A 22194-nucleotide genomic window follows, 5' to 3' on the forward strand; every position below is an offset into this window, starting at 1 on the left:
TCCACAAAGGTAGGGGTCACATATTTACTTCTCATAATAGGACAGGGGCTGTGACAGTCTAATTATGCCACCATCTTGATGGCTGCTACATAAGCAGCAGTGTCTCCTAAAGTAACTGACTGTCATTTTTGTATTGCTAGCACCTCCCTTTAGTAAACCAACAGCGCCACTATGGCTATAGGCTATGTATGGTATTACATCTTTTCACCAACCATCGATTGGGCCTCGATCACACCCTGTTTTTGTGGTGTACTTGACATATCCATTTGAAGTGTATACAAATATTTAAATGCATACGTTTGTGTTTCCATAGAATATAATGGGAAAAACATATGTCAAATTAATATGCGTTTGACCTACAGTTCTACACATATCGGTATTGATATGTATTTTTACAGGATGCAGAAAACGCAGTCTGCTTCACTTTTTCATCCTTTAAAGCCAGTTATCTTATTCTCTGAAATGTTCTCAGAAAATAGACTTCGAGAATCCATGCAGGGACCGTGCATGCCCAATAAAAGGATCGGGCATGTTGAATTTAAACTGCCTGATCCTTCCCTTCCCAGACAGATGATGATGGTACGCCCCTGTTGAAATCAACAGGTTCAACCAACATCAATCCAGTGTGTATAATTATCTGGTAAGACAGTGGGGAGATAAACTCCTCCACTTTACCTATTGATATGGCCAACCATTTAATTGCCTCCGTGGATGTCACAACTTTCTTCGACAGCAGATGTCTGGGGAAGGGTCAGATATTCTGAATTTCAATATGTCCTATCCATGGGAGATAAGCGTCTGTCAGTTGGGTGTGACAGCACCTTTACCCACTCACTTTCCCCATTCAGAACCCATGGCCCTGGTTAAGCCAAGCACTCATGTGTATGGGAAGGGGGTCTGGAGAAACAGCCGATAGACAGCATAAGTATAGTGTCTGTATCATGTATGTATAGTACGGTCAGACTAATTTACACAGATGCAAATATGACGTGGGGAATTTAAATTCTATTTTGATCCATTACCTTCTTTTATCACACACCACAGTTGCCTTGCTGCTTCTACTAACTTTGCTGAAAGTACCCTTTACTAGATGCTAACAGTTTCTTGAAGGGAATCTGTCATCAGGTGTTTGCCACTTAATCTGAGAGCAGCATGATGTAAAGTGAGAGACCCTGATGTCAGCAATCTGTCACTTCCTGGGCTGCTTGCTGTAGTTTTGATAAAAATCACTGTTTTATCAGCAGGAGATTGTTATTAGAGGACTAGTAAACCTGCTGCCATGTAGTCCCACATATTCAAGAGCTCTATATAACCCCGCCCCCGCCACTGATTGACAGCTTACTGCCTATGCACATTATACACAGAAAGCTGCCAATCAGTGGGGGGTGGTGTTATACAGAACTCAGCATTCAGAGAACTGCTAGATCTGCAGCAGATAAAACTGTAATTTTATTAGAATGACAGCAAGCAGCCCAGTAAGTGACACATTGCTGGAGTCAGGGTCTCTGCCCGTACATTAGGCTGATCTTAAATAGGTTAGCAAAGACCTGGTGACAGATTCCCTTTAAAACGGTGTTTCAGTTTTATGTAAAACTTGTCATTTTATCATTTAAATTGCACCAACTCATCAATCTTTAATTCATTGATAACGATTAGAGATCTTATAAACTGATGAAGAAATAGATCAAAAAGTATATTTGAACGTAGCAAAACTTTCAATTACAAGGTGATTATTTTACATAAGACATGGAGAAACTCTTTATATCTAACTGGGCTTCCCCCCTCTATTCAGCATGAGGACCTTTATCTCTTCTCTTGTTCTGCAGTTTGGATTTCTTCTTGGCTTTTCTGGCACTTTTGCTGTTGGAAAGTAGTCTTCCCTTTCTGTCTTCTTCTTCAGCGATTATTCTTGATTTTCTCGCCTGCTGCTGTTTTATTTCTGTTCTGTTGAGATCTGATCATGAGACCGTGCAGACATACAAGAATAGCTGCAGCTAAGATAGGCAGCAGCAAGGAGCATGGTCCTGTGTATTGATCGAGTTTATACAACAGTACCTTATTATAAGAAGCAATGTTAGCCTGGTCATGCACTTTATATAGATGAATACATGAGAGGTGAGAAAGCCTCTACCAGACTGGCACTGGCATATCTCCATAGTATCATAAGATTGGGCATGTTAAATTCCAACATGTCTGATCCTTTGTCCCTATGACATATTCCTAAGGGAGGCAGGACACCCCCATATGCATTAGATAATTGGAGGGTCCCACTGAAATTGGCATTTTCAACAGATTTCCATCCAGTGTGTATGGACACATTTAGTTCATGTAGAGACCAATCATGAAACACTTGGCACAGTCTGCACTTCCCCTGTAGTAAAGATGGCCGTGGGCATTAGATAGAAGAATGTTAATGGTTAAACAATGATTTACCAAGCAGTTGTCTGGTGAATAACTATTATGCAGATCCGGCCATGCACATTTTAGTCCACATTGACCATTAAATTTGTTCAAACTGGTCATACATTATCAGTGGGATCGGGTAAAAATCTACAATTTTGGGATTATTTTTTTTTTAGATTTATCAGTCTAAAAAAATGTAAACATGGCTGACAATCAGTTAGCTAAAGGAACCTGAAATTTCACCCACTTAGTTCTCATTTCTCATTGGCAACCTTCTGGACATCTGAGATCAGTCAGTTATAGTTACTGATGACTGTTCACTGATCTTTACTTTATATCCTTCAGCCGAGGAAGCTGGCGTCGGTAATACCCCCCGTCAAGAGGACCAGGCTGCAGAGATTGCAGTGAAAGGTACAGCTCACTTGTTAGACCCCAGCACATGTACAGAAAAACTATTAAGTGAATACTAATCCTTTCCTGAGCATTTTGCCATTTTTTACTGTACAGAGGTAGACCTAGCACCTCCAGACAACTCACTAAGTAATCTGACCAATAAATTGCAAAAAAGTGAATTGTGTAGACAAAGGTGGACTCTTCTATTGAAATGCCTTTTTTATGCCTGCTTTATTCCTTTGCATTTAGTGATACAGTTTTGTGGTTGGAATAGTCCTTCTATTTTGTGGGTCCCCTCAAAGACTCACAAAGGATTTAGGTGGTAATTTTCTACTTGTTTCCACTAGTCTCCATACAACCCATTGCGTTCTTCGAGCAACCTAATAGTTTATCAGCGGTAAGAAATCTGCTCTGCTCTGGGCTCTCGATATGCAATGGTAGAATATCCATGCTCATTAGAAAAGTGTATTAAAACATTATGGTATATTAGGTTTTACAAATTAATATTCTCGAAAGAAGCATTCTGACCATTGATCATCCGTTATGAAGGCGTGGATGGAGATAATTGGCCACTCCATTTTTCTCCATGACACATATCAATGTCATCTGTCAAGACTTTCTTTGTGTTGGGTAGATTTTCTCTAATACATGTATTAGCCTCACATTTTCTGTGTATTCTGTGATAATGCATATTCATTTCATCTATTCATGCCAAATTTGTACAATTTCACCTGAATCTTAGAGATAAGATTTCCGGCAAACGCAGGAGAGACGGAAATTCAGGAGTCTTCAAGTAGCACACCAGAAACAGAAGTGGGTATGGAAGGAGACAGATCTATAACAGAACGGGACGTGGATGATTTGTGTGTCATCACTGGAGACACATGTGAAGATGTCAGCCCTGGATGGGCGACTTTGAGTAATGAACTTACAGAATCATCTGATCTACAAGGCAAACAGGTCTTCACCCAAGAATCAAATGGTACTGTTAGTCATAAGGATGATGATGGGTTGGAAGAACACAGATATGAAGGTGAGGAGGTGGAGCATGATAACACAATATCTAAAGAAGCATCACTTGGTGTACAGCCCCAGACGAATGGTCTTGAGTTGGACGTGGAAGAGGCTGACAAGCTTCTCGATGGCTCAGTCTTCTCAGAATCAATCTCCAAACATGAAGATGATGACCAGAAGCCCCATGATGACATGGCAGCCGATTCGTTGTCAGTGGAAGAGGTGCTACCTCGCCCACGGCCATCTGTATCTGTTTACCAAGTGGAGGTTGATGCCAACAAGCCAATAGATGGCAAACAGATGTCACCATGTGAAGCTGCTGATACACCAAGTGAGGACACAGAAGAAAAACAGTTACCGTCTCCTGGAGAGGTTGGTGGGATCCCTAAAAAACGAGTATCTCCACTTGGATCTGGAATACCCGTCAGCAGAGTTCCTGTACTGAAAGGTGTGTTCCCAGTTGTTATCTACTAGTAACCGGCCTACTAAAGTCTCCAATCTCCCTCGGCTGCCTTTTGCTTTCCTAACTTGCTTGAAGAAGGCACAAATAATTAATAGCACATGTCAACCACCCGTCCCAATTTTCTTCACCTCTTGGTATGGTTATCCTCGTTTGGTTTGCCGTTGTCTCCCAGCGCATGACGCACTTTGCATGATCTCCACCCTCCTTCTGCATGTCTTTCCACGTATACTCATCTAACCGCGAGCGGCACCTAGAAAACATGTGCATGACAAATTCTTTACAGCAACCAGATGGACTCTCAAGAAATTAGCAGGATTCAGAAATGGTGTCTAATATTTATGTCTATTTGGTGCCCTCAACATTTGATGAGTAAATGAAATTATATCAGAAAAATACTGCATCGAAGGTAAATGTATAAGGATTCCCTTTGGAATTGACTGTTATAATGGAGCATGTGGAGGACAGAAATTTGGGCTCTGAGATCTTTATAAAGGTAGCTATATAAATGAATATTTCTTTCTGTGATAGACTCCGCCTGTCCAGGCAGTTATTTGTAATACTACATTTCCCGTGCAGCAGTCCAGGTTTCCCTAAGTGATCAGGTGCTTTTGTTGTTATGATAAAAACTTTTAAAGAGAACCCATCAGGACAAATTTACCACTGAACCAAGTGGTATCGCTGTATAGGTCCTACAACTATGATAAAAATGATACCCGTCTTGTAATCCGATGTGCCAGGGCTCAGAAATCAAGCTTTGAACCCTTATGTGAATTAACCTGACAGTGCATTGGGGGCGAGTCAATGCACTGGGACTGCACAACATGCCCCCTATGCACTTGATTTCTTGGCACTGACACATTGGATTACTACAAGACTGGTATAATTTGTATTATTATATTAGGATTAGAATTCTATATGTGTGGTCATTTCTCTAATTACTCTTGGTTTTCTTGCGTTACACCAGTTTATTGAATTGCTACGTCCACATAGGTATTTATTTATGTTGCTCTCTATACACATATCAAATATACACTTTTTTTTATATTTGCATTTATTAAATGTGTAGTAGCAGCTGTACACTACTGAGTGGGTGAATGCCGACTTTTGCCATTTGGGGCTGCCGCCTTTAAACTGTATTTTCAGCACCGTATATCCAGCAGTCTGGAAAGTAGACGTGCCATTAGGTATAAACACGAGGAATGGAAATCCAGCATGACCGGATACACAAATAGCTTAGTCATAATAATGCTGAGAGCATGCAACAAGCATGCTGGTACTTTTACTGATGTTTCCCATCTGTCTCACTCGCTGATGTACTGCATACAGAGCTGAGTATTCACATGCTTTAAAGGAACACTCCAAGCAAACCTGATGCTGATATGTGTAGGGGGCAGAGCATTTGGTGTTCTCAGAGTCTCTGTCTAATGCGCCACCCCCACATTTGTGTTTCTTTAAGAAATAGGCACAGATGGCAAAGGTTGAACACTACTTTCTGGGTTGTATTCTCTAACACAGCCCCCCAACACAGTATGATGCCCACAGAGTTCCCCCACATACATTATGAGGCCCTTACACAGTAAGAATCTTCTACATCCCCCACACAGTATGATGCCCCACAAACAATATGATGGCCCCCACTGTACCCCATGCATAGTTTGGTGGCCCTCACAGCCCCACACACAGTATGATTGGTCCCACTGCCTCCCACATACAGTGTGATGGCACCCACAGCCGCCTACACAGTTTGACTACCCCCACAGTCCCCTCACAAAATTGTGGCCCCCACACACAACATGATGTCCCCATAACTATGCAGACAGTATGATGACCCCCACATTTTCCCCCACACCACACACAGTATGATTGCTCCCACCCAGTGTGCTGGCTCCATTCCAAAAGTATTGACTGACAAAATAGAAAAAAAAATAAATCTTCTCACCTAGCCCCATTCCTCCAAGACACTGCTCCAGTCTGTGCAGAATGTGGTCTATGCAGGTGTGATGTAGGCTCATCACCGTGCCTTCTGCGCTGGGACTCAGATGCTCAGGCTGAATACTGTTCCACAATTGAATTCAACTGTATTTGTCTGCTTAAGATGCGGATACTGTTGAAACTTCGACACAAGGAGAGGAAGGACAGTGCTGCTTGACAGTGCCCCCCCACCACCTATACACCCACGGACCCCATAGTGGCTGCATGGTCAGCCTCTGTTAGCTGTTCGCCACTGATTTAAGCTATCATTTGGCCACTTGTGTTGTTACACAAGTTATTACAATTTGTACAGTTTGTACAGTTATTACAATTATCACCAATGTATAGGATTAATGATAACTTTGTGATTGGTGGGGGTCCGACTACTGAGAGCGGGGCTCTGCAATGACCCATCAGAATGGCACGGTGGCAGCACTTGCGTTCCACCACTCCTTGTAGTGTCTGTAGGATTGCCAGAGAAAATCAAGTACCGCTCTACGCTTTTTATAGCCATCCAGACAAAGAATTGAGTGATGGAGGCCACAATATCGCAGCATTTCAGAGTCCTGTTCTCAGGATCTATGGGAATCCCATGTGTCTGATCCCCATCAATCACAAGGTTATGTCCAATTCTGTGGAAAAAAACTTTTAAGACGAAGACTGTTTATAGATATGCAGTAGTTTGCTGCAAGGTCAGGTGGATTTTTTGCATTGTCCCTAATGGGTCATCCAGTTGTTATAGGCAGTGAAGGTAGAAATTACCATTGTCGACCAATATAACCTTTAAAGCATATTAGACTTTTATTGTAAAAAGAAAATAAAATTATACAACATAATATATATTTTTTAATTCTTATGCATCTGCATTGAAAAATTAAGTCAACTTTGCTTTTCTATATAAGTTAAAAGAAAATACACTGATGCTTATACACCAAATGTAGGGCTCAAACGTGATGTTAACACAGCCCTACAACTGCGCTCAAGTGTTGGCTCATATTTAAAGGGGTTTTCCCACAAAGAAAGTAAATTTTAATTAATAGATCTTTGAATAATAATAAGTTCCACAATTGGATGTGGTTAAAAAAATGTTCCTGTGCTGAGATAATCTTATATATGTGTCCCTGCTGTGTACTGTGTAATGGCTGTGTCTGACCGTACAGGAACATTTTATTTAAACACATCCAATTGTGGAAATTATTATTATTCTAAGATCTATTGATTAAAATGTTGAATAAAATTTATTTTGTTCATGGGAAAACCCATTTAAGAACAGTTTTATAGTTTACAAATAGAATTTACAGGAAATATTGGAAATTTATTAAGACTTTTGTTTCAGTTTTCTGCCATAATGTTTGGGAGTTTTTTTTGCACAAAAATTTGCAACTTTTTAGTTTTTTTTACATTACTCCCGCCACATTGGAAATGTGAGTAGGAAAGTGGTGTAGTCTAGGTCAGATATTCAATAAGTCCGTCTTAAGGATATTGAAAAAGGTTACCAAAAAAAAAGTAGGGGGTTGCGTAAAAACTGGAGACAGCTCTAGACATTAGTGTTATATTTAAAGCTGTGCCGGATGTATCAGATATTGTGCAGCACTGATAATTTTGTGCAAAGTACAATAATGCAGCCAGAAAAAAAACGGACTTCAAGCTGCAATTCAGCTCATGATTAATTCCCCCTTGTGGGTCACTTTGTAAGGACATCATTTTATTATCATGTACATATCTTGTACATACTCTTCTCTCCTTAGCTCAGATCTGCTTGTCTTGTGTTAATACCTAGCTCCGTCTGGTAAATTTTATATATGTAGTTTATCCCGTGACATAATCTCTCGCAGAATGCAGAGCAGAAGACAGCATTAGATTAACCCTCCAAGAGACGTGTCTGTCTCCAGACTGTAAGCTGTTCCAGGGGCAATCAGCAGAAATGTACTACAACCAGACCTGCTGTAATTCAGGATCATTACTCCCTTAATTACTGCTGTAAAAACATTATGGGTTCTTCTAACTTGCCAGTTTTATAGCACGATGATTCAGAAGGAGACTACAGCGCTGTGCTCTGTACTGTACAGTCGCTCAGGCTGCTGCTTGCAGCCTTGAGTAGTAACAATGATCGGAGACCATGTTGGTCAAGGATCATATAACCCCTTAGATGCCACGATGAATGGTGACCGCAGCATCTAAGGTGCTGAAAAAATCTAATAAAAAAACAAGTTCTTATACAGCTGTATTGAAAGAAAAATAAAAAAAAATGATAAAAAATGGAAAAAATGATTGGTTCTTGGAGCCATATTCTTGGTATCAGAAGGCACACATCCTATTGACGGTAATTCATACATTTCCATGAGAAACAGCATAATGTGTTGTTAAGAGAAAACACATTCACCTGCGTCCTCCCAGTTTTTGAAGTCGACTCATTTGTATTGATGTCAGAGGAGAATGCGACTTTCTTATTTCATTTTAGCAGTGATCCCACCGGCTTTATTTTATTGGTGTGAATGGCTATTTTCTGAAGCTCCATATGCTTTGGCTTCCTATTAAAAACACACTTCAGTGTCAACAGCAACGTATAAATTATGTCATGTCTAGACTCCAGTAAGACGGATCAATGGACCAAGTCATAGCACTTATCCAACACATCCATATCCCATAGACTGGACTCACCATACATATTCATTCACATTATTAAAAAGGACCCTTCACCAGGTCAATAGTGGCCAGTTTTTGCTCGTATTTTATTCCCACTGGTCCCTTGAATATTAAATTTTTTGTTTTTCTTAAATCCGCCATACGGTTCAAAATATTCGAGCCTTTTCATTTAGTGCTATTTTTTTTTAATTTTTACAAGGGGGCGTGTCTCGCAGGAATCTCTGGGGGCGTGTCTTTAGGCTAGTATGTTATGTTACCCTGTGAGCACGCCCATTTGATAAAGACCATATTTTGCACTGAGTAAAAAGGCCAATATCTCTGCAACCGTATGGTGGATTTTAAAAATTTAAAAACCTGCATACTCAGGGGTGCAGTTTGAATAAAATAGGAGCAAAACTGGCCACTTTTGACTTGTGGAGGTCTTCTTTAATTAGTTTATTATTCAATTATTGAGAAAAATCATGCATTTCTGTGAGTTTTCTGAAGACGTATATATGTAAGTGTCTGAGATATAGTACAACTCAGAAGGCTGGTACGGCATACATGGACTGCATTATTTTAGTAGCAGATCTAGATCATGATCATGGGTAAGAAGCTTTGGTAAGGTGGTCTTGATTTTTAACAGTGGGTTATCTTAATAGGTATGATGCTTAATGCAACAACATTGGAGCAAAATCGGCTGAAATCATAATTTTTTTTATGGTACTGTACAGCTATAGAGGCCTACTGACTCACCCCAAATAGATGGTGTCTGGAGAAAGAAGGATCGGGCATTTTGAGTCTTAATACCCAATCCATTTGTTCTTAAAAAACTTAGTCCACCAGTGAACAAGCTAATCATATATGTGTAAGGGGGGTCAGTAGGAATAAAGGTATATGGACGAGTACAGCAAGGACCTCTGTCAAAGAAGACTTTCTGGATACCCCATGAAAAGTAAGCCGGTCTGCTTGTCAGTATGTGGTATGATCCAACAGTTTTAGGCTGATTTTTTAACAACTACCACCACTGCCTGTAGGAGATGGCAGCACCTTCATGGCCGAGGACTGGTACAGCATGAAGTCCCTAAATAAAATACATACAAATAATTTTTTGTTTTGTTGCAGCACATGATCAAGAGAAGCATGAACGTGACGCCCCCGAGAAAGGAGAGGTGAGTGTACAAGTCCTGGCTCCCACTTTGTGAGGACTCTCTGACAGTCAAAGCCTTACTTCTGTGCATAGTACTTGTATACTATCTAACCGTAACACTACTCACATGGCTTTCACACGTCTTTCTTAGTATCGGCCTACCTTGTATTTTCTGCACTCGTAGTCCTAACCTACCATATTATAATGTTGCTGCAGGGACATAACATGCCATCTTTTGTAACAACCTTCCCGACTGGGTGAATTTTTATTTTGGGGCTTTAGTTTTTACTTCCCTTTCTTCCAAGAGCCAGAACGGTTTTATTTTTTTTTGTCTTGGTGAGGGTTTTTTGTGGGAAGATTTGTAGTTTTAAAATACTCCTTTCATTTTAGGAAGTAATGTAATGAAAAATGGGAAAAAATTCCAAGTGGTGTTAAATAAGGAAGAAAACGCAAAGTTCTAGGATGAAACATATGCAGTAAAACTGACCTGGCAATATGATGTAACGTACATTTTTTTTTTTGTAATTTAGTAGATAAAAAAGATTCTAAACTTTTTCTAACTAAATTTTGTCAACATTTTTTTTTTTAAGTTTTGTAGAAAAAAAATATTTTTCCATGGATAGACAATATATGAGGTCTTGTTTTCCGTTATAGGTTTTATTGTTACCATATGACATTTTGTTCACTTTTTGTGGCGTTTTTGTAGGGTGGTGTGATGGCTGTAAAACATCAGTTACGGGTTTTTGATTCACTTCTTTACAGAATTAACTGTAAGGGTTCATTTATTTATACTTTTATAGATCAAATTTTAATTGCATCAATACCAAATATATTAAGAATTTTTTTTCCGATGTTTATTACTTTTAATTTATTTTTTAGTCACCCAAGGAGACTTGAACCTGCAATCGTTAGTTTGCTTGTACTGTATACTGCAATATTTAATTATTGTAGTGTGTAGTAAAAATCACAATGTCCTATGAAAGAGAGTACAAAGATTAAGGCTATGAGGGACCTCAGTAGGCCCCTAGCAGGGCCGGCGTCAGCACCCGGGCAAGTGCCGGGACCCTGAGCAGGCGGGGGGGCCCACTTGCAGTCAGGAACCTCGCCGGGCTATGGGCGGAGGAGAGCGATGCCAGCGCCCGCCCTTCTCCCCCGCTTGCTCAGGGCCCCGGCACCCGGATACTTACCTCTCCCCGTGCCTCCCCAGATCTGCTGTCTTCTTGCTGTGCGCTCCCTGTGACGTCTCAGGTCAGAGGGTGCGGTGACGTCTTTCCACCGCTCCCTGCCCTGAGCCGTCACAGGCAGCGCAGAGCTCGAAGGCGCCGGCGACGCTGGAGTACAGACCTGAGCCGCGGCAGCAGGTGAGGAGGAGGGAGGTGAGTATTTGATTTTTTTTTTTATGTATGGAGGCATGGGGCATAATATGGGGGGGTGACATCCTGCATGGGGCATTATAGAGAGGGGGGTGACATCCTGCATGGGGCATTATAAAGAGAGGGGGTGACATCCTGCATGGGGCATTATAAGGAGAGGGGCTGACATCCTGCATGGTGCATTATATGGGGGGGGGGGGGACATCCTGCATGGGGCATTATATGGGGGGAAAGGGACATCCTGCACAGGGCATTATATGGGGGGAAAGGGACATCCTGCACAGGTCATTATGTGGGGGGAACAGCCTGCATAGAGCATTATATGGGGGCCAGTATCCTGTATGGAGCATTATGTGGGGGCCAGTATCCTGTATGGTGCGTTTTATGGGGGCCAGTATTCTGTATGGAACGTTATATGGGGGCCAGTATTCTGCATGGAGCGTTATATAGGGGCCAGTATTCTGTATGGAGCGTTATATGGGGGCCAGTATCCTGTATGGAGCGTTATATGGGGGCCAGTATTCCGTATGGAGCGTTATATGGGTGCCAGTATTCCGTATGGAGTATTTTATGGGGGCCAGTCTCCTGTATGGAGCATTTTATGGGGGCCAGTATTCCTTATGGAGCGTTATATGGGTGCCAGTATTCCGTATGGAGTATTTTATGGGGGCCAGTCTCCTGTATGGAGCATTTTATGGGGGCCAGTATTCCGTATGGAGCGCTATATGGGTGCCAGTATTCCGTATGGAGTATTTTATGGGGGCCAGTCTCCTGTATGGAGCATTTTATGGGGGCCAGTATACTGTGTGGAGCGATTCGCTTGTTTCTGAGCTATTGTGAAATTTACACTAGATATCACTCATGTAATGTAAGAAGTGAAATCTTCGGCATTGTACTATATCTATATTTCTCTGCGGTATCTGTGCATCATGAATCGTGGTATGTGTTAAAGGGGCCCACTGAGACTCTTTCGCCCGGGGCCCAGAAAAACCTGGAGCCGGCCCTGGCCCCTAGCTGTCATGAGAAGCAACTGGAACCCCTTGACTGCATCGCATGGGGACTGATAGGTGCCACAAGGACTCCCCACCAGCACCACACTACTTAAATTCTGTTGTCAAAAATTGACAGTCATATTTAGGTGGTAAAACAGCAGCAATCAGAGCTATCTCCGATCGCTGCTATTAGATACAGGTGCCAACTGTGTAACACAGCCGGCACAAACCCGCTGTGTATGGAGTGGACTCAGTTGCTGAGTCACCTCTATAAAATTAATAAAGGAAGAAAAAAAATGAGGGCTCTTCAGTCGGGAAGGGGTTGCAAATGGTGGCAAGTTCAGTCCCTGCAGGATCATACTGCACCCAGTGTAGGACATACTGGTACTTCCTATGTCTGGAAGGCAGCAACCGCAGGGACAAATGGAGGGCGCCCGAATGAACGTAGGTCCTAGGCTGACCGCATAGTTTAAGAACCTGAACTGGCAGCGTAATAGGGATCTTAGGGATTGTGCCAGGACTATTGCATCCATCATATGGGCACACAAACGTGAGAGTTTAGCAAGAACCAAAGGAGAAGAAAATCTTGGTTATTGATGTAGACCAGTGATCTACAAAATTCAGCTCTCAGGTTATGCTGGACATTGTAGTAGCTTGTTGAGGATCCCTGATAGATTGTAGATTATTCCCAATAACAATATTCCTACTAAACACAGATTACGCTACCCTTTACATTTTATTCCATTTACTTTGCTTCACTTTTGCTTTTTTTCTTCCTTGCTTTATTTATGCTAGAACTTATATTAAAAGTGCAATCCACAGAAGATCAAAACAAACAAACAGGGAACTATGCTTAGTCCCATGATCTATCAACATTTCTCTCTCCTGTTTTTATTTTCCCCGGGTTAATGCTGTGTTGGACATAAGGGGTGGAAGAAATCTGCTACTCCATCCTTAGGGTATGGGCACACAACATCTTTTTCAGGTGGATTTGACCTAAAAGCACTTAAAAAGAGCTAAAAAGAATGAACATATGCACTGAAATGTAAAAGCGACTTGCTTTGCATATCTTTCTTTTTGAACTTCTTTTAACCACTTCAGTGTTCGAAAGCCATGAAGCAGCTAAAAGAAGTGACCTGACTGCTCACTAGTTTATATACACGGTTAAAATAAAAACCGCCGCAAAAAAACTACCAAAAAGACATTTCAGAAAAAGCATCAAAAAGCCTCTGTGTGCACATACCCTTACAGGAAATAAACAGGAACAGAAACTGCATCCAAATGTGTGAACGGGGCTGAGTAGATACCTCACATAATGGCTGTAATTCTCAAGTTCTCACCGTAAAATCTGTTTCTCGGAGCCTTCATTGGGGGACACAGGAAACCTTGGGGTGTATGCTGCTGCCACTAGGAGGCTGACACTATGTACAAAAAAAGTTAGCTCCTCCACAGCAGTGTACACCCCACCGACTGGGATTAAGTTAATCGGTTAGTGTACAAGCAGTAGGAGAAGCAACATTCAATGGAGAAATACACAAAACCAAACTAAGATAATAACAGTTAGAAAAGTCTATAAAAAATGGGAGGGTGCTGTGTCCCCCAATGAAGGCTTCGAGAAACCGATTTTATGGTGAGTAACCAAAAATACTGTTTTCTCTATCGCTTCATTGGAGGACACAGGAAACCATGGGAAGTCCCAAAGCAGTCCTTGGGAAGGGAAACAGCAGGAACTCCATTCAGGTCGGAGAACTAACCACTGCTGCCTGCAAGATTCTCCTACCTAGGCTGGCATCTTCCGAAGCGTAGGTATGGACCCTGTAAAACTTGGCAAACGTGTGGATGGAGGACCAGGATGCCGCTTTGCAAAGCTGTAGGGTGGATGCCCTATGACAAACTGCCCAGGAGGTGCCCACTGCTCTGGTATAGTGGGCCTTAATCCTGGGGGGAGGCATCCTGTTCTTAATCCGGTACGCCTCCAAGATTGCCGACCGAATCCAGCAAGTAATTGTAGTTTTGGAAGCCGGAAGGCCTCTCTGCACTCTCTCAGGCATAACAAAGAGAGAGTCCGTCCTCCGAAAGTGGGCGGTCCTGGCAAGGTAAATTCGAACTGCCCTGACCAGGTCCAACCTATTCAGCGAACGTTCCAGAGGGTGAGATGGAGCAGGACAAAAGGAAGGGAGGACAATGTCCTCATTGAGATGAAAGGTGGAGACCACCTTGGGAAGGAAAGAAGGCACTGGTCACAAAACCACCTTGTCCTGGTGGAGAACCAGGAAAGGGGAGCGACAGGAACGAGCTGCCAGCTCCGAAACAAGCCTGATGGAAGTGATGGCCACAAGGAAGGCCACCTTCCAAGAAAGAAAAGAGAGGGATACCTTTCGCAGTGGTTCAAAGGGGGAATTCCTAAGGGCCTCCGAACTAAGTTGAGGTCCTAGGGATCAACTGGGGTTCTGTAAAGAGGAACATCGTGAGCCACTCCTTGAAGAAAGGTTCTGACTTGAGAGCGAGAGGCCAAATTCTACCGGAAAAGAATAGAGAGCGCAAAAACTTGGCCCTTCAAAGAGCTGAGAGCAAGGCCTGCATCAAGCCCTGCCTGAAAAAAGTCCAAAATAGAGGGAAGGGAGAAAGACATAGGTGCGGTGTGATTAGTCTCACACCAACGCAAAAAGGCTTTCCAAGTCCGATAATAGACTCGAGACGATAACTGCTTCCGAGCCTAGATCGTCTGAATCACCCATCCCGAAAATCCAGATGCTCTTGGAACTGCTGTTTCAACAGCCACGTCGTCAAATCGAGCGATCGAGAATTCCGGTGGAAGATGGGGACCTGGGAAAGCAGATCTGGCCTGTCCGGTAGCTTCCAAGGGGTGTCTGTGAGAAGATTGATGACTTTTGCATATCAGGACCTCCTGGGCCAATCCGGTGCTATCAGGATGACAGGCACCCCCTCTGCTTTGATCTTCTTCACAAGTCTGGGAAGAAGGGGAAGGGGTGGGAACAGGTAATATATGACTGCGGTGGAACATATTAAAATATAACTTTTATTGAATATATAAAATAACAATACACCAAATCCACCATGCTTGTGTGCAATCTACCCAAGTGTGCAGTCTACCCAAGTGTGCCTGCATAGGCAGGACACACCATGGGAAGGAATATAGGTAGGAGTAGGAACAGTGATAGGGGCAGAGGGAGGTTTGAATAGAATACACGATCTAGAGATATCCAACAATGTACATCGGTTGGTTTATACCATGGGGAATCATCTTCTGGCTCGTGTGGATCTGGGGCCTCTTTTTTGGCTCAGGGACCACCCCTAATGGCGGGGGGTGGTCTGCTCATAGAAAAGAAAAACTAAGGGTAACCTTTACTAATGCCAATATAGAAGGAAGAGGAATGATTAATGTGAGCGATGATATATTGAGAGGGGCCATTCCTAAAAGATCAGGAATCGGTGATCGGATTTTAGGACAGAGGGATGATGATCTGAGAGTTATTAATCTATCAGAGAGGGCTCTAACTGAGAGTGAAATCAATCTACTCTCAAGGGGGCTATCATTTGTCCCTACTGCATGCTTTGAGAGCTTTGAGTGGACCAAGGATGTTGCCCTATTTGCAAGAAAATTGAGGTAGAGAAAATTTATGAAACAAAATGAAAGAGATAAATGTAGAGGGGTAGAAATCTCAGAAAATGAATTGATGGATCTTAGATTGTTGGAGGATTTATGGCAGGAGGGACAAGGTGATATAGGTGATGGTCGCTTCACTAAATTAAGATCTAAGAATACGAAATCCCCTCCTATCCTAGATTCGAGTCATATTGATTTATTTGAAGGGATGGTCACACATAGCCTAGAAGAGGTGCAGAATAATGGAGTAAGAAATGCTAATTTAACAAAGAAAGAGACACCAGCCCTTATGTGTCTTGAGAAGGACCCCAATCTTATAATCAAGCCCTCCGACAAGGGAGGAAACATTGTGGTCCTTGATAGACTTCAATATAAATGGATGTGTCTTGATCTCTTATCTGATTGTGAGTGTTATGAGATTCTTAAAACCAATCCCACTACCAAATATGAAGTGGAACTTGAGAATATATTAGTAAAAGCATTGGACGATAGATTGATTGCTAAAAATGAGATGTCTTATTTAAAACCGAGACACCCCCAAACCGCAACTTTTTATGGACTTCCCAAAGTTCATAAGGGGTGCAACCCATTAAGGGGACGTCCGATTGTCTCGTACATAGGAAGTTTGACCCAGGACATAAGTACCTATGTGGATATCATCCTTAGGCCCTTTGTATTATCATTGCCTTCCTATGTCTGAGACACAATGGACGTCCTTAGAAGATTGGAAGACTTGCAGGTTGAGAAGGAGGTATATTTGGCGAGTCTCGATGTAGAGACACTCCACATCTCGATACCACATGGGGCGGGCTGTGGAGCGATTGAACATTTTTTGAAAATGAGAGGGTTGCACCTCAGAAGACATAATATCCTAGTGATGGACCTTTTAAGATTCATATTGGAGCATAATTATTTTTTCTTTGATGGGCGGTACTTCCACCAGCTCAGGGGTACAGCGATGGGGAACCCTTGTGCCCCCACATATGCTAATTTATTCCTGGGCTGGTGGGAGGAAACTCTGGTTTTTAGTGATGCAAATGAGGAATGGACATCTAATGTGTCGTTATGGATAAGGTTCATAGACGACGTCCTCATTTTGTGGACTGGAACCATTGAGTCGTTTGAAAACTTTGTCTCAGTATTAAACAATAATAACATTGGTCTGAGACTTACATCCGCCATTCATAAACATCAAATGTCATTTTTGGATTTGAATATACAAATTGACTCCACAGGACATCTGGTCACGAATCTCTTTTGTAAATCTACGGCCACCAATAGCCTCCTTCAATATAATAGTCATCATCCTCCGCCCTTAAAACGTGGAATTCCGAAGGGACAATATTTAAGACTTAGGCGTAATTGTTCATTTTTGGTGGATTTTGAGAAAGAGGCCATTAAATTGAGAGATAGATTTTTGAGACGTGGTTATCCCAATAGCACTTTGGAATCAGCATACCATCATGCCAAAGCTGCCAATAGGACCTCCTTGTTGGTTGCTAGGCAGAGAAAAGAGGATGATATATGTATACGCCTTATAGGTACCTATGATGATAAGTCAAGGGAGGTTATGAACATCTTAGGGACTTTTTGGGAAATCCTTAAACTGGATCCTGATTTGAGGGAAGTGATAACCCCTCGTCCTTCGGTCACTTATCGGAATTTGAAGGATCGTCTCGTCCATAGTCATCTCTCACCTGATGCGGCTGACCCGACATGGTTGAATAAGACCACACCTAGAGGTACCTTTAGATCTGGCCTATGTAAGGCCTGTGATTATATTTTAAAGGGTAATACCTTTGAAAGTGATACAACGGGGATTGTCTATGAAAATAGAGAGTTCATTAATTGTCGTACTGAAGGCCTAGTGTATTTGGCTAAATGCACATGTCCTAAATCTTATGTTGGGAAAACGAGAATTTAGAAGAATTCTTGAACACATAGGGGATATTAGGAGAAAAGAGGACACCCCCATTGCTAGGCATTTTTGGGAGAAACATGGTGGTGACCTTAAAGTAATGCGGTTTCAAGGTGTGGAGAAAATTAGATCGTCTCCCACGGGGGGTGATCATGATAATAATAGGATTTTGAGGAAGGAGGCCCAATGGATTTTTAGATTAAAAACGGTGACCCCATTGGGACTTAATGAATGTATTTCCTTGGTCCCCTTTATTTGATGAGAAGAGAGTGGGACAGTATTTTTAGGGTAAAATGCCACAAACTGAGAGAAGATATTAGTTTAATATAGTGCCCTATAGTTGTCAATAAGTTATGAATTATGCTTTGACATTGATATGAGGGCCTATTTCAATTACTGGAAGTGATCAGTAGAGATATATAAGTCCCTTATACGTTCCTTTAGACATGCTTAGTAATCTTTGTGTCATATAGTGGGGATCTAGATAGTGGGCATGTTATGTTTGCGCAGACTTGCCCAATGTATATCTTTCTCCGCTATCTGTTGTTTCTGTGCCTGTATCTAGGATACCTCCGCTCCTGGGATGGCGCTATGACGTCTGCGCCAGACGTGGCCACCGCTGATTGGGACGAAGCATGGGATCGGCCGGCGTGAACGTGCGTCATCTGTTGGGGGCGGAGGATTCTTTACAAATGTCGGGCGTCCGTGCCGCCGCGTGCAGCTCATATTGTGGCCGGTACCTGTTAAGCTCTGGTGCTAAACAAATGCACCATATTCTAATAAGCCTCCTGATGTATCCCTATGAGCATTAAAAAGGGATGAAACGCGTCGAGGTGTGATATGAATGTGCTCCCCTGCTATGAATGAAGCAATGTGAGCTCTAGTATTATTCGCTGACTACCAATGGAGCAGTGAAATCAAGGAGCTAGTAATCAATTTATAAGCAGTGACCTGTGTTATAGACCATAATATTTGTGGGAGCTATCTGTAGTAAACTCTAAGGTGCTCTGGGTGAATGAGGGTTATAACAAGGAGCTCTATTTCAAGGCTCTATGATAGTCAATTGGGCTATTGTGCAATATACAACTAATTTGCACTTTATAAAATAAGGAGCTCTGTGACAGGGCTCTATGACAAGTATTTGGGCTAGTGTGCAATATACAACTAATTGCACTTTATGAAGGGGGTCTCCCTTCTTGGTTTAGTTTTTCTATGCCCTCTTTCATCTGTTGGGGATTTGAAATATCAGTGAGTCTAGTACCTCCATATATTATGAGCTGATGCTGGACATTTATTTGTCATTTTTAGGCCTATTAATACCCATGGTGTGTCCTGCCTATGCAGGCACACTTGGGTAGACTGCACACAAGCATTGTGGATTTGGTGTATTGTTATTTTATATATTCAATAAAAGTTATATTGTATTATGTTCTACCGCAGTCAGTGATATATTATTATATTTGGTGGTAAATTGTGAGTTGGTAGGTCCTCTGTCAGTGATTAGTTGGAACAGGTAAGGCAGAGTGAACTGCGACCAGGGAATTGCCTGCTCGTCGACTCCCACCGCGAGAGGGTCGTGGGACCTGGAAATGAATTGTGGAACCTTTCTGTTCAACCGGGACACCATGAGATCTACATCCGGAGTGCCCCACCTCAGGCAAATCTGTAGGAAGACATTCTGATGTAGAGACCATTCCCGCGCCGCGAGGACTACACGAATGAGAAAATCGGCGGCCCAGTTCTCTACTCCGGGAATATGCACTGCGGATATCGCCGGAACCATGCTTTCTGCCCAGAGAAAGATCTTGTAGACTTCGGCTAACGCCAAAGGACTCCGGGTCCCTCCCTGGTGGCATTTTCTGTCTGAATTCGAACTGGTAGGCCTCTGAGAAGATTCTGCCAGTGGAGAAGGGACAGGAGAATTGCTCTGATCTCTAGGATGTTGATGGGCAAAGAGGACTCCTCCTTCGACCAACGTCCCTGGACCGTAAGGCTGCAGAACACCACTCCCCAATCTGAGGAGGCTGGCGTCCGTCGTCACCACTTGCCAGTGAATGGAAAGAAAGGATCGACCCTGAAGAATAAGCGGGGAAGAGAGCCACCAGTTCAGCGGTACGACCTGACCAAAAAAGAGATCCGAACTGGATGGTCTAGAGAGAGAACTAATCTGTCCGACTGGAATAGGATGGCTTGCTGAAGCGGCCTGGTGCGGAATTATGCGAATGGAATCGCCTCCGAAACAGCCACCATCCTTCCCAGGACTGCCATAGCCAAGCGGAGACGAGGAGGCCAAGGGGCTTGGAAGGAGCGAACTCCCTGCTGGAGGGCTGCTCTCTTCTCCCTGGGAAGAAAGACCCTTGCCTGAAGGGTGTTGAATAGGATGCCTAGGAAGAACAGACGCTGGGTAGGGACAAGACAGGAATTTTCCCTGTTGATTATCCAGCCGAGACAGTGTGTCGAGAGGGATGGATAGGCTTTTCTGGGCAAGGGAAAAGGACGGAGCTTTGACAAGGATGTCGTTGAGGTAAGGACTGACCACTAGGCCCCTGATTTGTAGGAGGGCCATTACCACTGCCATTATCTTTATGAAGACTCTGGGAGCGGTAGTGAGGCCGAACAGCAGGGCGACGAACTGAAAGTGGTCCTGACGTGTCGCAAAGCGCACGAACCTCTGGTGCCCTGGAAAAATCAGGACATGGAGATAGGTGTCCTGGATGTCTATCGAGAAGACTGATCTGAAAGGAGTCTGTATTTACAAGAAGAGCACACAAAATGCTTTACCTGAGTAGTAGAGGCCAGAGGGCGAGAGCGCGCTCCTTTAGAATTAGACATGTAAGAAGAAAAGACGGCAGACTCACTAACTAATGCCAGAGGTTAGGGGACAGGTAAAGATTTTGCTGAGGTGTCAGTCTGCAGCGTAAAACTTACCCACAGAAGTGGTGAAGTCCTAAAGTCTGCTCCTAGTCTGTGGAAAGGATGGCTCAGGAGAAGCTGCTGGAGATGCTCCTTGTGGAAGGGGGTGCTCAGGGCGACAGCAGGATGAATGCCTGTCAGGAGCTGTCCTTATGCCGGCAAATGCCAGTGGCCAGAGGAAGAAAAGGGCCTCCTGGGATGAAAAAAAAAGGCGCCCAGCTTCTGCGCCACTGAAGGAGGAGGAGGGGGCATGTAAATGACGGGCAGGAGAAAGCCCGACCAATGGGCCATTGAGAATGGATGGAAGAGGGCGTGTCCGGGATGGGCGGGAGAAAGCCCACTCAATGAGGCCTGAGAGGAGTGGAGCTAAACACTGAGGGGGAGAAGGGAGCGTGCTGGGTGGGAGAAAAGCCTGCTCAATGAGGCCAGAAAGGAGGGGTGAAGCTACTGCCGCAACTAGGCCACACAGAAGCCGGGGCCTAAATTAAAAAGCGAGACCGGCGAAGGGAGGAAGTGCGGTGCGGAAGCCTATAACACCATGCAGAAGGAGGGCCTAGTGCACAAACTAACGTGGCTCGACACACACGGCATGGCAGGGGATCTAGACCCCCTTCTAGTGTGCCCGGACCCACCCTGCTGAAGGAAAAAAATCTATCTAAAGCAGGGCTCCATGGACACACACTCACTTACAACAATGGCAGTGCTCCATATTCATACAATAAAGCTAAACTAATTAACTTAATGCCAGTCTGTGGGGTGTACACTGCTGGGGAAGAGATAACTTTTTTTTTGTACATAGTGTCAGCCTCCTTGTGACAGCAGCATACACCCATGGGTTCCTGTATCCCCCAATGAAGCGATAGAGAAAAATGGTTACAAAAGCCAAAGCCGGACTTTTCCTTGTTGTGATCAAGTGGAAGGAGCTAGTATATTATCCTTGTGTTGGATAGTGATATCAACAATACTGGAAGCCAAAGTTAATCTTCTTGTGTATATCTGAATATGATATTGCTGGCAATCCAGTCGTGTTACAGTAGATATACTGTACCACAGGTGCAGGTCCAATCTTGGGATTTGCTGCGAGAGGCAGTGCACAGTGCCCTATACAGTATATCATAGGCAGGGTGCATATGCCAGCCCACTATAGGGAGGGGCAGTGGCCTTATTAATAATGGCCTCATTAGTAGTCGTTTGCAACTTGTTAATCCAGTACATTGTTTCATTATTTTTAGACAAGGGCCCAAGCACATTTTGGATGCCTGTTTGCTTTGCACCACATAGTGGTCTAGATGCTACCGTAGTGAAAGTGAGAATGGGATTGGCTTTGTGGCAAATTGAGATTACAGTCTGG

At 43.2% G+C, this 22194-nt stretch overlaps 1 protein-coding gene and 1 long non-coding RNA gene across 11 annotated transcripts in view; one reads left to right on the forward strand and one right to left on the reverse strand.

Moving 5' to 3' along the window:
• The window catches only part of MAPT (microtubule associated protein tau), a 101282-nt gene that overhangs the window by 67377 nt on the left and 11711 nt on the right, over positions 1-22194 (forward strand). For 9 of the 10 annotated variants that reach the window (XM_073683104.1, XM_073683109.1, XM_073683110.1 and 6 more), the window contains exons 4-6: positions 2749-2814; positions 3539-4258; positions 9995-10041. In XM_073683104.1, the coding sequence (XP_073539205.1) occupies positions 2749-2814; positions 3539-4258; positions 9995-10041 (833 nt within the window). The remainder of the gene's footprint in view (positions 1-2748; positions 2815-3538; positions 4259-9994; positions 10042-22194) is intronic. The other variant, XM_073683112.1, reaches the window with a different exon arrangement.
• LOC141272412 (uncharacterized) lies at positions 1767-21093 on the reverse strand. Its single transcript, XR_012322003.1, has 3 exons — positions 20859-21093; positions 4402-4523; positions 1767-1944 (listed from the first exon to the last, which is right to left on the reverse strand). It is a non-coding gene; the product is annotated as an uncharacterized lncRNA (long non-coding RNA).

Source organism: Phyllobates terribilis, unplaced genomic scaffold, assembly GCF_046119375.1.
Source record: "Phyllobates terribilis strain yellow unplaced genomic scaffold, ASM4611937v1 Scaffold_5__5_contigs__length_657084704, whole genome shotgun sequence".
NCBI lineage: Eukaryota > Metazoa > Chordata > Amphibia > Anura > Dendrobatidae > Phyllobates > Phyllobates terribilis.